Source organism: Loxodonta africana, chromosome 21 (assembly GCF_030014295.1).
Source record: "Loxodonta africana isolate mLoxAfr1 chromosome 21, mLoxAfr1.hap2, whole genome shotgun sequence".
NCBI classification, from domain to species: domain Eukaryota; kingdom Metazoa; phylum Chordata; class Mammalia; order Proboscidea; family Elephantidae; genus Loxodonta; species Loxodonta africana.
The window spans coordinates 30,125,021-30,140,750 of record NC_087362.1 but is presented as its reverse complement, the minus strand read 5'-3'; the positions used below and the strand labels follow the sequence as shown (position 1 = coordinate 30,140,750).

Here is a 15,730-nt window from a genome sequence, read left to right as displayed (position 1 = left end):
ACCCCTGTGCGTTCATTTAGTAGGACCAGCTTCACGGAATGATGTCCTTGATAAAACAGTAAGAATTATGATTTTCTTAAATAATCTGTTTTTGTTGTTGAGAATATACAGAGTAGAACATCAGTTTAACAGCTTCTACATGTGTAATTCAGTGACATTGATGATGCTCTTCGAGTTGTGCGACCATTCTTACCCATGTTCTCTGAGTTGTTCCTCCCCCTGTTAACATTAACTCACTGCCCCCTAAGCTTCCTGTCTTTCAAGTTGTTTTCAGTTTGATCTCATATAGATAGATCTTAAAGGAGCACAGTGCTCAAGGCAGACATTCTTTACTAGTTAAGCTAATCTTTTATTTGGCTTTAAGAAGACTTCAGGGGATATTTTTGGTTTAAGGTTTGAAGAGTATCTCAGGGCGATAGTTTTTTCAGGGGTTCGTCAGCCTTCTTGGCTCCAGAAAATCTGGATTCCATGAGAACGTGAAATTCTCTTCTACATTTTCCCCCTTTTGGTCAGGAAGGAATTATGATTTAGTTAAATCTCAACATTTGAGTATAGGTTTAAAAAAAAAAACAACTATATTGATGTATTATTAGTGTGCCCTAAGACTTACCCATTGCAAGCATACAATTCAATGATTTTTAGTAAATTTACCAAGTTGTGCAACCATCACCACAGTTTAGTTTCAGATCCTCTCCATCGCCCCAATAAGATCCCTCCCGCAGTACACATCTTTTCAACATTCGATACGAGGAATGCTGTAGTGCAATGAAAGCCATTTGGAGGAGAAGCCTGTTGTGGTTATTTGATCAGTGAGCTGAGCTAGCTCCCCTTTCTGTGGAACACCATGCTTATTCAGGCTTGGGTACTTTGCAGATATTTTCTCAAGAGTAAGTGAAGCAGGCTTGCCCCTTCAAGGAAAATAACTGGCAATATTTGTGGCTCATGGTAAAATTCACACTCTCAAACTTACATCCACCACCATGAGCTTGACAGCTTCCTAATACTTAGTATTTTCCACTTGACTATTGCATGATGCTACAAGATCATCCCTGGATAAAAGAGCCACTGAACGTTCAGGGTAGACCAATGGATTTCAGTGCAATAGAGCTTTGAAAAGTTCAATGAAAGGATTACAGATTCCGTATTGCAGCTAACCTTGTAGAAGCCCTTATTTGTCGAGGCTGGTCCCAGAGTATCTGGAAATGCTGTTAACATACTCTCCCCTTTTCCACCCGCATGCTTGCGTGCGCCCAGGTTTCCTCACTGACTTCAGCAAAACCAGCCCTCACTACTGGTTGTTTCAGAGCAGATAGGCCATAACACCCTTCTCCCCAACTTTTTAAAAAGTTATTTTTTTGGCATACTTATGTTAACATATATTGGATTTATTATTGTTTTGAAATAATAAAATATCCTTTAAATTTCTCAGTTTTAATCCTAGTACAGTGAATATCAGTAGAGATAGCCCGTATAGACAAAGGCGCTTTGGGTCCTGGTCTAAAAAGTTAGAGAACCAGCAGTTTCAAGTACATGTTACTAACAAAGAAGCAGCCAAGAAATTATCTGAATTCCATCAGCTACCATGATGCATGTATTCTTTAAGGAAGTTAAAATGGAATATGAAATGTGACGGTGGTTTTCGTCTGCCATAGCTCTATGAGGTGGAAAAGGAAATTACTCGGGAGTGCTGTGTTGTTGTGTCATTAATGCCATAATGTGCTGCGTGGGGTTCATTGGGGTCTTGTGCCTATTAGAGTAATGTTTGTCCCTCAGATTTTATTATTAGATTTGTTATATATTCTGCCTACGTTTGCTCAAGTATTTTTTGTTTAATGATGAAGCACTTTAAAATTCTTCGACATTCCCTGTATTATCTCTTCTGAGTTATTTGGGTTAGCGGGAAAGGGGGTCAAAGGTTATTTAAATAAGACTAAGACTACTTTGTCAGAAGCATTCTTCATTTAAAATTTCAGTGTGAAGCAAGGGCTTTTTGCGGAAAGTAGAGAGATGCTTTGAAATGATTTCAGCTGTCCTGACAGGATGCCCTGCAGATACAGTGAGAGTACAGCTGCACATATACTGCCAGCACTCTACTGATAACCTAACACATGCACCAAATTGTTCAAATTCTGACAGTGTTTCTGGACTTAACACACACGTGTGTGAGCGTGCTCACAGCCTAATACACACACGCAGACCAAGTACAGCCCACAGCCCAGGGTGGTTTCTTTCCTGAGGTGCTCACACACTGGAGCAGAGTCAGCTCTGCTTGAGCTGGGTGGACGTGGAGCCGATGCCAGGGGTGCTGCCATGTAAAATCGAGCCTTCTGCTGCTGTGCCTCTAGTCTCCTTGGTTTCTGCTGAGGGGCCTCCTGAATCAGTTTCAGAAATGAGGTTTGAGTTTTGTTGCTGTTAAGCATACAGGTTCCTTTCTCCTAGATATATTATTTAGTGAGAAAAAAGCCAGGCTCAGCACGAGTGTATAATACACCCAGGGAAAAATGGGGGTGGCTATGTTGATTGGTTGATCTCCAGTGAATTGGTGGCTGCCTCTGGTGGCCGTCTCTGGAAATGGGAATAGGAGGAAGACTTTTCACTGTGTACCTTCTACTATAACACTTATGCAAGGTATAAAGAGTAATAAGGCAACTGCTGATGTGCCCCCCATCCAGGTGAGAAGTAGAAGGCATTTGAAGCCTTGTGTTCCCCCAGAAGTCACTCAGAAGTTTCAGAAGTGAAGAAACGTTGGCCCCACCCTGCCAGGACTGTCCATTTCTCCAGGTTCCCTTGTACAGCGTGGACCCCTCCCCGGCCACACACACATAGACAAAGACACAGAGCCCTGACATCATTGTAAGCCTGCTTCTTTACACAGAATTGAAATCCACATAACCTGTCTCTCAAAGTTTCACCTAGAAGCAAAGAATTTTGCTTTTTTTTCCCTTTTTTGAACCTAGAAGGTCTTAATTTTTGCTTTTGTTTCCCGAAGAATCTTCTGTTTCTCTTTTTTTTAACAATTTTTTATTTTTTTTTTAGATTGTGAAAGTAATATGTGCTGACAGAGAGTAAAGAAAATGCAATGTCAAAGTCTTTCTCCAGTCTTGACAGTTCGTTCCTACACAGATAAATATTCACTTTTAAAAACATAAGTGGGGTGGCAGTAATCCTGTTCTCTTTGTGTCCAACGTGTACCGGATGACTGTCCTTGCCAGGATATGGGAACCAACCACACTTTGTCCTGGACAAGCCTCCTTTCCCATGGTGGCCTGGACCTGAGGCATGTGCTCGGCAGAGAGCGGACTGCCCACCAGCCAGGACTCCAGGACGCACCAGCTCTTGCCCTCTGCCTTCTTCCTCCGAGGCTCCATCCGTGGTTGTTCCCCGCTGACCTTGTTCCCCCAACAGTGAGAATGATAACCAATTTCTTTTGACAGTGGGATCCTAGGTGATATTTTTATTTTGTTTTGAAATTTTTTTTAATACAGAAAAGACCAGAGAATAACAAGCACCCACATGTCCACCACCCAATGCATGACTGTTTTAAATGACTTTGAGGCTCTGGAGTTTTGAGCCTCTGTGAAGCAACACTCCCCAGCCTCATTTGACTTATATGTGATCTCTCAAACCCTCTTAGGCATTTTAGAAGTTACTTTGTCATTTTTACAATCCCAGAGAAGGAATTTTAAGCATACTTTATGTAGTGTTTAACTTAGACCAATGTGTTATATTGTATTAAAAGTTAATTTTAATATAAGTTTTAAAAAAGTACAACAAACCGATTGCCATCAAGTTGATTCCGACACATAGCAACCCTATAGGACAGAGTAGAACTGCATCATAGGGTTTCCAAGCTGCAGCTGGTGGATTCGAACTGCTGACCTTTTTGGTTAGCAGCTAAGTTCTTAACCACTATGCCACCAGGGCTTAAGTATACATAATATTTAAAGGTAAAATTTGGCTTTTTCCTAAATGGGAAATGAATATTTTTGTTTATTTTATTCCCTGGTGAATTCAAATTGCCAACCTTTTGGTTAGCTGTTGTAGTTCACTGTAGCTCTTAGCCACTGTACCAGCAGGGCTCCAGTATATTAAAATGTGGCATAAAATCTAACTACATGTTAACACATTGAAAATGTCTTTTTTTTTTTAAAAACTGCTTAGTCACTATATACTTTATTTTTCAACTGCGTGAGCATGTTACCCATTTCAGAAAAAGGTGGCATGCTCACTAGTTAAATTAAAAGCCTAATTCTTACATTCTGTGCTGAAAAGTCGTGTGGTTTCCTTTAATAATTCCGTTGTTCTGTTGCCAGGTGATGCTAGAAGACAGGTTTTGATTCTTATTTGCTATTTGTAAGCAAAGTTTAGAAGCCAAATATATTATCGTTGCTAACGTGTTTTTTCTTTAACATACATCTTTTAAGTACTAGAGATATCCTCAAGTGGTTTGTGAAAATTTGGAGAAATGGAGATGTACAAAGCTGGTAAAGATTACCCTGGGACAAATGTGCAGAATTCTGATATTTTTATGCCGCTGATTAATTTCTACTTTGGTGTTGGTGTTTTTTGAGCCAGAGTAAAAAGTATGCCGGTGTGTGCCTGTGAGACCCAGCATGGCAGCCAGCAGTGTCCCCTGAGCAGGGACCCCTAAGCAGGGGACTTGAGGGGACCACGTGCCCCCCAGCTTCCGACCCTGGCGCTGCTCAGAGCCGGGGGGCACTCAGACCTTCCTGTCCAGGAGGGAAAGTGCCTGTTTTCAGAGCTGGAGTGTGTTGGCACTTTGGAAAGAGGCTTTGAAATGGGCCATTTCACCTTTAAAATGTGAGCCCAGTCCCCTCCAGGAGCCCTGGAGAACTGACAGCCTTTTAGGACGTGCTGTTTTCTGGGAAGGTCCCTGACCAAGGATGTTACACAGGGCCTCCTTGCTGTGGGCTCCCCGTGCGCACGAGGCCCAGGTGCAGTGACCTAAGCCCAGGCCCTGCCTGCCCGGCAGTATGGCTTGGGCCCCCAGGCTCAGCTCCCCCACCTTACTGGGCTGTGAGGGCCCATTCAACAACATGTGGAAGCATCTAGCATGCAGCATGCACGTCAGAGGTCCTCAGTCACTGCTGGCTGCTGCTGTGACCCACGGCATGATAGCGCCCCCTGGTGCGTGCACTGGGTGCTGAGGACACTTTCTGACCAACTTCTGTCTCCACAGGGAACTGCACCTGGGGGATGAACTGTAGGTTCATCCACCCTGGCGTGAACGACAAGGGCAACTACTCCCTGATCACCAAAGCTGAGCCCTTCCCACCAAATGGCGCCCCGCCTCTCGGACCGCACCCACTGATGCCCGCCAACCCTTGGGTGCGTGAGCTTCTCCTCTCTGATTGTGGCCAAGTCAGGACTCCGGGCCGTTTGTGCATTTTAAGCTTATAACAAATTAATAGGCCTCGTGTAAAGGGTGTTGTGACTACGGAGTCATGAAGCTGCCCCTGTAGAAGCTTCTTTTGCTCTGAGGAGGTCACCCCAGACCTGGGGAGGCCATGTCCAGGGCTGCTGAGGCTCGGGTGAGAGCAGCAGTACTTGGCCGGCTGGTGTGTCTGCAGATGGTTTTGCTCCCGTGTTTCATTATTGATTCTAACGTTTTCTTTTTGTCTCATCGTTTCCCTTCTCGTTTTTTTAATAGGGTGGGCCAGTAGTCGATGAAATTTTGCCACCACCCCCTCCAGAGCCCCCTACAGAGAGTGCCTGGGAGCGAGGACTCCGGCACGCCAAGGAGGTAACACCTGAGAAGGAAAGACGGGGTGGTCCTTGCACAGAGCACACTGATCCATAGAGTGATGGGAGACTCAGCAGAGCCTCAGCACTGAGGCTGCATTGCTGTGGTCTCTTTCAAGACTTGTGAGAATGAGCTGTGAGGCCTGGCTTTCTCTTAGGCAAGCTAGGTCATACGCAGGCCCCTCCCTGCAGACCCAGTGCAGCTCCTGCCACATGGAGCACTGCCCAGAGAGAGCTTGGTGTAATAGTGGCACACAAAGGCAGCACGAGGCTGCCTCTGCTCTTCTCACCCATCATGGCCAATTGTACTTCTCTGCTTAGACCCCCATGTTCATGCCAGGCCCCCCCGCCCCACTCCCCTCCCTGCATGCTCACTCTGAGCCTGATACCCAGGCATGCAGCCCTGTAACAAGAGTCATATAAAGGATCTGTCCTTCTTGGCTCTCCAAGTCAGTGTCTCCCCAGCGAGATGACAGAAACAGCCCTTTTCTTCCTTATGCTCAGCCCACACTCAGCCACATTCTCCTCTCTTGGATTTTACAGGCTTCCTGTAGTGAACCGCCCTTACCCCTTGCTGCACCCTCTCATCATCCCAGGGCTTGGCACTGAGTGGTCCTAGTGGCTGGAGTCCAAGGCTGGCTATAGGAAGTGACAAGACCTAGACCCCTGAGTGCACAAAGCCCACGGCTCAAGTGGGAGTGCCTGAGGGGCAGGGCCAGATCTGGGCTGCAGGCATAGGACAGACACAGGACTGTGTTCCGGGCTCCTGCTGTCCCCCGGGCCTCCGAGTGTCTGTGTCGGCCTCCAACCTACCCCTCCTGAATGGTTGCCTACCCAGGCCAGGGGCTCTCAGGCCACATGAGGAGCTGCGCACCACTTTGTTGTCTTCATAGTGACTGTTGTGCTTGTCTCCATGTTGATTTCTCTCTCCTCACTGTGACAGGTTTTAAAAAAAGCCACCATTCGGAAAGAACAGGAGCCTGACTTTGAGGAGAAACGGTTTACGGTGACTATTGGCGAGGATGAACGGGAGTTTGATAAAGAAAACGAGGTTTTCCGAGACTGGAACTACCGGATCACGAGGGATGTCCGAGACACAGCGTAAGGCCCATTCTCTGCACCCCCTCCTTTAGAGAGGGGCTCAGAGCCTGCAGCGAGGCCATGTTCAGGACAGCGGCCTAGAGAGACAGCCCTGAATGACCCAGACATCCTCTGCGATGAGCCGTGCTCTGGTTTTGCTTCTGTACAGGGAATGTGTGACCCTGTGCAGGGGCACGTGGGCTGGAGAGACTCCCCTATCGGGGTTCCTCCAGGTCTTCAGGAGGCCTGTTTTGAGCCCCAGGTCTGGCCTGTCTCTCCCCTCACCTCTCTGCACGTTCCTCAGGACCAGAAAAGCCCATGAAACCTGTCACTGACATCCAGACGCATGGCAGAGAAGGCCCTTTTTATCACAGGTGCTGTCTATTGTTTCTCCTCCCCAGACATTTCATTACTGAACTTCTAAAAATAATCACAGAAGAAGTCCATGCTGGCTGAGATATACCCGTCAAACTTTAGGAGTTGTGTAACATAGAAAGTCAGCTCTCTTCTCCACCACTCGTGCCCTTGAGGCAACCAAGGCTTCTCAGAAATCACCTTTGCAGGTATAGAAATAGACGCTGTTTCTGCCTGGGGGACTCTCGGTGTGGCTGAGGCGATTCGGTGGCCCAGGCTGGTTTCCACAGGCTCTAGTTTTGTAACAGCCTCCACGTGTGTGTGCTGTTAGAGAGTCATCCCTGCTGTGGCTCAGAGCTTACATGACAGTAAAGGGCATGCTGATTGGGTCCACAGGGCTGTCTCGGACTCTAGGTGTCCATACCTGTCAGCAGGTAACAGCTTAGAGGTTAAAGCATAGAGACCTTAAAATGTAGTTCAAACCTACATTTTCTAATCAAATCCTGGTGTGTGGAGACGTCAGATCCCAGGAGGAGCATCTGGGTCAGAGCCAAGCCTGGATTCTTTGTTGGGTGGCATCGGGAGTGACACCTTTAGGCCTCAGAGGTTCCTTGTGTGAAATCGGAGTACAGACCTTGTCCTTCCTGGAGGGCTGCGTGGGCTTGCAGGAGCCTGTGTGTGCATAATTTGACAAGCCTGTGGTTATTTAGTGTGAAAGGAGGAGCTTAGAGCCTTGGTTTATTCTCTTTCCTGTTCCTCTCTCCCCCGGGGAGAGGGGAGGAGCAGAAGCCTTACTTGTGTGCCTGATTGGAGGCAGGAGAGGGGACCGCATGGTTTGAGGGGGCGCCCGCAGTGAGTGCGGTTTGGACATCTGCCTCTGTACAAGCACGTGTGCTGTTGGCTTGGCCCCAGTGACGTGGTGCTGGGTAAGAGGGTGCATTAGAGTACAGGGGGCTCCTGACTCTGTCCTCTGCCAGAGCAGGTGTCTGCTGCAGACACCAGCCCTCCAAAGATGAGGCCAGGCCTTCCCCTATATCCTGAAGCCAGGCTCGTTGGTGGTTTGGTTTGGTTTGTTTTGCTAACATCCGCTGGCATCTGCGTTAACTTGGAGGCTTTTGCAAAGTGTTTATGCCAGGCCCACCTAGGCTGGGTCAGAGCCTTGGGTTTGGGCCTGGCGCACTGTGCTGGAGCGAAGAAGCCCAGATGTGGTGCTGGAGGAAGCAGGCTTAGGAAAAGCTACCGTTCTGTCCCTGTGTGCCTCTCTGCATCGAACCTGCAGCCCAGAGGTCTTTTGAATCTGTTTAACCAGCTTCCCAGAAACCTGCAGGCCACATACTCTCTTCTCACAGAACACCACCCTCGTCCTGGGAAAGGCCGAGGTGTGTAGTGACGGGTGTAGGACAGTGTTTGTTTCTCTGAGGTCAAAGAAGGTCTCATTTCTCCTGTTCCTCCGTGCCATGCGGGGCTGCCCACAGACCTCCCCAACAACCGCTGACCATTGTAATTGAATAGTGTTTGGGGAGTGGGGAGGGTCAGATCACTTGAAAGATGGCTGGCTATTTGGAATGAAAAGAGCCACATCTCAGCAAAGCCAGCCAGGGTGGTCTCCTTGCCAGGGTACATCTGGACTTTTGAGGGGAAGCTTTTCAGAGAGCTGCCTGTCTGCAGGTCACACAGATGAGCAAAGGGACCTCCAGTGAGGGCGGCACCTGGCATAGGATTCCAACAGCTTCCCCAAAGCTAGGCCCCCTTCAGGCTGGGGGTGCAGGCATGGGTGCCCCACATCAGGGCATGCCCTTTCCTCCGCCCCTTCTGCAAGAGTTCCCAGCCAACTCCCACCATTGTCTGTCCTGTTTAGAGTTTATTCTTGTGTGAAGTAGGGTCTGATCTTACCATCCTCCTGGGGCTTGGTTCACTGTCCCATCACCGTTTATTAAAAAAAAACAAAAAAGCAAGCCCATCTCTGCCCCAGAGAGATCCCGCCTGCATCACCTATGCTGGGTCTGTTTCTGGACTTGGTGTTTCTTCCCTGGCCATTTGTTCCTTCTTCACCAGCTTGGCCCTACTAAGTGGAGAGGTTTTCTAGAACGCTGTTACATCAGGAGGGCTGGTCTTGTCTTTTTCCATTTTTACTTGCCTCTCTCACATACTTGTTTTTCTATGTGACCTTTGGTATTGCTGGGTCTGGCCCCATCAAGAAGCTACTAGAATAAGTTACTGGGCTTGTTATTGGGATTGCCTTGAATTTATCAGTCAGCTAGAGAGAACCGATGGCTTTGTGGTATTGAGGCTGCCCGCCCGAGGGTGAGACTATCTTCTCGTTTAGTTCTGTCTACCTCTGCATCTTTCAGAAGGGCTGTAAAGTTTTCCTCAGATAGCTTTTGCACATTTCTCATTGAAACTATTTTTTTATATATAAATTTTTTGTTTTTTTGTTTTTACCTCTGCATCTTTCAGAAGGGCTGTAAAGTTTTCCTCAGATAGCTTTTGCACATTTCTCTTTGAAACTTTTTTTGTGTGTATAAACTTCTGTATGAGAAATTAACTTGAGCTGTAAATTTTTACCTAAGGCACAATAAAAAAAGAATACGAAAAAAGAAGTATTTTTTCTTCCTTCTTCCAGTTGTAAATGAGGTTTTCTCTACCCTCTATCTCCTAACAGGTTATACGTGAAGATTGCTGGTTTCTATGTGTTACTTTTTTATCCCCTGCCTTACTGAATTGTTTTGGTTTGCGCTCGCTTCATTATGGACAGTCTCTGTGTTTCAGGGATAGCGTCACGTGATGTGCAGATCATGGGTGTGTCACCCCTTTTCCCAGTCCTTTCCCCTCTCCCTGCTCCCTCTATCTATGTCTCTGACCCTGGTGCGTGGTCAGGGCCAACCTGAGTGGAAACGCTACTCCTGCTTTCCTGTCTGCTGCCAGCTCTCGTCCTGACCTCATAAACCTATTTTTATCCTATAAAGAAAATGTCATCTTCTATCTCCTTGAGTATTTTCATCAGGAATGGGTGTTCAGTTTTTGTCAAAGACAGTTTCGTCATCTACTGGTTATAAGTCTATTATGTTCTCTCTGTTGGTCTACTGTTGGTTATAGTATGTGAATAGATTTCCTAGTGTTGACTTGATCTTGCATTCCTGGGACAGAGGAGCCCCATGAGCCATGGTGTGTCGTTGTCTTCGTGGGATGTGGAGTTCTGTTTACTAACCTTTTATGTAAAGTTTTTGCGTTAGTATTTCTAGGTGATGAGATTTGCTTTTTATTGCCTTTTTTTGCAGACTTGAGCCTTACGCAGACCCTTACTATGACTATGAAGTGGAGCGGTTCTGGCGTGGTGGCCAGTATGAGAACTTCAGGGTCCAGTATACGGAAACAGAACCGTATCATAACTACCGGGTGAGTATGGGAGAATACACGTGTCTGGGCTTCACAGGAAATCGTTCCTGAGAGTCACCCGCTCTGTTTTGTATACAACGTCTATGGGCTGAAATCCGTCAGCACCAGGCACTCATCTCAAACCTAAATTGTTTGTTTTTGGAGAGTTCATTCAGATTGACGGATTAAAGTTGTGGCGATTTGCACAGGACTTCCTGAGTTTACCTATGCTCTTGGTGTGGTATTTTAAAATTGGGCTTGCTCATTGGGTTATTGACACCACAGGTTTGCAGGTGGGTGTGTTTCACCCTCCTGAGCTTGCTGCTTTCGAGCTCATTAGTAATAAATTCGTGATTGTAGTGCCGATTCACCTTCACAGTGGTAACCTTGTTCAGGATGGTGCTGGGCCTCTCCTGGCCCGTACCTAGGTGTCTCTTGGAAGACGGCCTTCGTGGTGTCTCTCCTGCGTCAGTCTGAGCCTGAGAGTTTGCTTTGTTTATCAATATACGTGCTTCAAACTGGGAGTTCTAGACTTCAGAGCTTTTAGGGTGATGGGAAAAAGCCGCCTGCAGGGAAAGATGGGTTAGGAGCAGTCGTTACACGTGGACATGTGGGGCAGAGAAGGGTGGCTGCCCAGGGTCCCTCGGGTGAGCCTGTAGAGAGCAGAGGCCTGGGTGCAGAAAGACTCTGGCTGGTATCCCGTGTCCCTCTGAGCAGTCCCCTGGCTGGGGTGGCAGAGGGGCCTCCTGGGGCTGCTTCTCACCATGGTCCTCTGCTCGTCCCTAAGGTAGGTTGGGACGAAGGGCATGGACACGTGCCATACATGCCCAGAGGTGGGTGAAGCCCAAAGCTTTTCACATGTGCTGTGAGCATGTATAACTTGAGTAGTACAGCAGATGGAAAAATAGCAGAGTTATAGTCGAAGCAGGTGTTTGAGGATTGTATTAGGAAAAAACAAGAGCAACCTTTTGGGGGTACTCACCCCGTTCCAGACCTGAGGCAAAGTGCGCTGTGAGCATCATGCCGTTTTAGCCTGCCTGACCCTGCACACGGCCGTGCTCCTCCATGTTACCGGGGAGCCGCTGCCCAGAGCTCTGAGCACATGGCCAGACCGCACTGCTGGAGATCGGGCAGCGCCGGTCCAGCCGGCGGGTAGTCGGTAGTCGCGGCAGGGCTCCGGACCCAGCTCGGTCAGGGGCTGCCAGGCCGGGTGGAATTAGTGCTCAGAACAACTTCGGCTTAGGCGGAGTTTGACTCTAATGTGGTATCTACTCTCTTTCTCTACACTGGGTTTTAAGGAGAGACTTTGAGATAAAATCACCACTTGAGATTGTTACTTTGATCTCTTCCTTTTACTTGCTCTTCTTTTTACTCTGCATTTCACCATCAGATGTTTAAATGGTAGTTTGTGTGTTTGGCTTTTTAACCAAGGAAAGGGAAAGGGAGCGAGAGAGAGAGAACAGACAGCGAGAGCGAGACCGGGAACGGGAGCGAGACCGCGAGCGGGAGCGCCGGCAGAGAGAGCGGGAGCGGGAGCGTGAGCGGGAGCGCGACAAGGAGCGGCAGCAGCGGAGGAAAGAGGAGTGGGAGCGTGAGCGCGCCAAGCGGGATGAGAAGGACAGACAGCACAGAGACCGGGACAGAGAGAAAGAGCGGGAGAAGGAGAAAGAGAAGCCAAAGCCCCGGTCCCCGCAGCCACCAAGGTAGGCAGCCCACCCTGGGTGTCCGGATGCGTGAGGTGGGGGGCTGTAGGAGGAAGGATGGCTGCATGCTTGCAGCCAACACATCTTGGCCCCATCGGTCAGCAGTTCCCTGCTCTGCGTCCCACAGCTCAGGGCCCAGAGAGCAGGCCAGGTGAGCTGTTCCATGGCAGCTGCCCCATTTTACAGTCCCAGCAGCAGGACGAGGGCTCCGGTGCCTCCACGCCTTCGCCAACACTGGTGGTCATCCATCTTTTTTGTCACCGCCATCCTCTTGGGTTTCAAGTGGAATCTCGTTGCTGTTTTGGTTTGCATTTCTCTGATGACGGATGATATCGAGCATCATTGTGCGTGCTTGTTGGCCGTTTGTGTATCTTCTTTAGAGAAATGTGTTTTCAAGTCATTAGTCCATTTTCTAATGGACTGTCTTTTTGCTGTCGAATTGTGAGAGTTCTGTCTAAATAGAGATATCAGATAGCTGATGGCAAGTATGCTCTCACCTTCTGTAGATTGTCTTTTTGCTTTCTTAATAGTGTCTTTTGAAACACAGAAGTTTTTCATTTTGATCAAGTCAGTTTCTCATTGTTTTTCTTATATGGATTGTGCTTTTTGTGTCATCTGAGAATCCACTGTCTAGCCCAAGGTCACGAAGATCAATGCAGCAGATTGCAGTGAGGAGCCAACCTCGGAGTACTGGGCTTCACACCAGCAGGTTGTGAAGTTAGGGAAAGGGGTCGGTACAGATTCAGATGCTCTCTGGTCTGAGCTAGGCTCATGGGCCTTGGTTCAGGAGACGGTGGACTCGCTTAGTGTTCCCAAAATTGGGCCACTGTCCCCCTGATTTCTTGTTCTTCTGTTGGGCTAGTGTCCCGTTTCTTTTCCTCCTAAAACACCCCTTGTGCGGTGGCTGAATCACCTAGTGCTGTGAGTCTTTGGCTCCCTGGTCCTGATTGGCTTCTGCTGCCTGAACAGCCAGGGTTTCACCAGACCAGAATTTCCAACACTGTGCTCTGTTCCCTCTCCCTTTGAGCAGCCCGAGCCAGTGTGGCCACTTTTCAGGAGGCGGCTGGTTTCCCTTGCAGTGATACATACATCTGATCTCTTTTTAGGAATAAGTAGCCTGTGACAAGCTAGGAATTTTCGATCAGCTGGAGGGAAGGAACTTTTCTCACCTGAAATAGGAAATGACATTCTTAGGTCTGGAGAGCCACGTGGGAGAATTCTGTTTTCAGCCACTGAGGTGACTGAGGCGGGGTTCTGTGGGGCCGGGGCGGGGGCGTGGAGGTCTGCACAGGCGTTGTCTTCAGGGTCCTGTTGACATTTGTAGTAGGAGCAGGCAACAGTAAATGCTAACAATGCCCAGTTACTCTCCTGGTTGGTCTGCAGTCAAGCACTCAATGACTCTAACCCCAGGAGATGAAGACACAGGCCAGTGGTAGCAAGGACCAAGAGGTGGTTAGGCCTGGGCCACTGTGTGCTGTCCTCCCTGCAGCCTTAAGTGAGGAAACCAGCAGAATGCATGGCACCAGCCCAGACTACATCTCTGCCAGCTGCTGGGCTCTGTCTCTCTTGTCTGGGGACCCCTTTCTCTCTTCCCACCAGCCTGCCTGGAGTTATTCCTTACTGGCCTAGCCTGTCTGCTCTGAGTCAGGTCATTTCCAGTCCTACTGGAGAGAGTTGCCTTGGGAACTCCTGCCGGCTTCTCTCCAGACCTTCTGATTGATAGAGCCACTTTGGCCCGTTCTCTGTCAAAGCTTTCCTCTTGTGATTACAGCTTTTGAGACCTTTGCTCATTCCCACATCTGGGCTGTTTTTAGACTAGAACAAAACCTTTCAGCCAATTCTATAAAACGCATCTATGTGAATAGGGGAAGTCCCTCCTGAGACACCTACTTCTAATCTTTATAGCCATGCTAGTGGGCGAGGTTACCTTGGTGAGGCTGAGGCCAGATAATTACGATGTTCCTAGGGATAGGCAAATTCCATTTATTCTAGATATAAACAGTAATTGGAACCTTCCAGTTAGAGGTGCCTAAACTGCCATCTTTAAAGTGATTTCCTTAAACTTTGAGGTTTACCTTTGAGGCTTTTCCCACCCCTGCAGGGGTGGAAATCAGAGGTTATCCTGCATATGGGGCACCTCTTTGCCCTGGCAAGGTGGTGCTGGCCAGTAGTCCTTCACCTCCAGGCCTGTCTCCTGGTAATTAAGGCCCTTGTTGTTTTCCTGAGCCTTCCAGGTCATCCAAGTGTGGAAACGACTTCTCTGAAAGAGCCTTCGCTTGTCGCAGGGCCTCACCTGCCCACGTGGCATTTGTGAGCGCCTACAGGTCGGGTGCTCTTCAAGCTCCTACTTCACCCAGAGAGCTCCTGGCCAGGTCTCTGGCCCAGGCTGTTGGCCGCTTTGAAGCCCCCAGGGTTCAGGAACCCTGACGCTTAGTACAGAGCCTCACATATTGGGACATGGCTTTCAGGGCTCGCACATGTCTCTCTCATCCTTCAGAGTGGTCTTTGTCTTCCTCAGAAAGGTTCAGAACCACTGTCAGGCTAGCTTTCTGGGTCAGGGGTATTAATTTCTGGTTTAGTTTACTGCAGGCTTCACTGCTGCCCTTGGCATCTGTCTCTGGACTGAGACTTGCTCCTCGCAGGTCTGGGTGAACCCATGCGACCCTTTGCCCAGGTTACGAGAAGGGCTGATGGGCAGCTCCAGATGGGCAGCTCCAGCTTTGGCTGGTCATTTGGACTCCTGTCTTTTTTGCCCCAAAACATTGTTGCATTTCCTTTGGTTTGCTCTCTGCTTTTAGTACTTCAGCCCTCTCTGATTTCTTGAGAGAAGCAGTCTCCCATTTTAGCCCTGCCTGACGTTGGTGCTGGGCTGGGCAGTGGTTCATCGCAGCCTCGTCAGTGCCGTCCATTGACAAGCAGGTCATCTACCAGCAGAGGCGTCCATCTCATGGGGTCCAAACGTCAGGACTAACACCTCCGCTGCTGTCCCACTGTTGTGGGGCTGTCCCACTGTTGTGGGGCTGTCCCACTGTTGTGGGGCTGTCCCACTGTTGCGGGGCAGCATACTTTTTCTGATCTTAAGTTTTTGTCCTCGGGTATAAGATGTGTGATGAGTTGGGCCAGGGCCCTTTTTAGTTTGTGCTGACATCTACTTTGTCTCTTGGTGTATTTACACTGGTAAAGGCATATTCCAGGGCAGCTGTAAGCAGGTTGCAGATGTGCGTGACACGGGCCAGGCCGCCCTGTCCTGAACCCCAGCGCGCTGAGCAGGTTGGCCAGGCCTCCCACTCCATTCCCCACTGACATCACTCTTTCCATGGTCTCTGATGACATGAGGTTGCTCAAAGCTAGATTCCCCGGTGCTGAAAGGTCTGCTCTTAACACAGTTGCTGATCTTTTTGTTGTTGCAAAGGGAACTCTCCTGAGAGTCTAAATAAACCGTCTTCTACCTTTCT

General features: G+C 48.6%; 1 protein-coding gene across 8 annotated transcripts in view; it reads left to right on the top strand.

Annotated features, from left to right (window-relative positions):
• ZC3H18 (zinc finger CCCH-type containing 18) overlaps nucleotides 1–15,730 on the top strand; it is a 52,391-nt gene that overhangs the window by 17,763 nt on the left and 18,898 nt on the right. For all 8 annotated transcript variants that reach the window (XM_023558077.2, XM_023558075.2, XM_023558078.2 and 5 more), the window contains 5 exons: nucleotides 5,201–5,349; nucleotides 5,672–5,764; nucleotides 6,707–6,864; nucleotides 10,476–10,593; nucleotides 12,004–12,275. In XM_023558077.2, coding sequence (XP_023413845.1) covers nucleotides 5,201–5,349; nucleotides 5,672–5,764; nucleotides 6,707–6,864; nucleotides 10,476–10,593; nucleotides 12,004–12,275 — 790 coding nt within the window. The remainder of the gene's footprint in view (nucleotides 1–5,200; nucleotides 5,350–5,671; nucleotides 5,765–6,706; nucleotides 6,865–10,475; nucleotides 10,594–12,003; nucleotides 12,276–15,730) is intronic.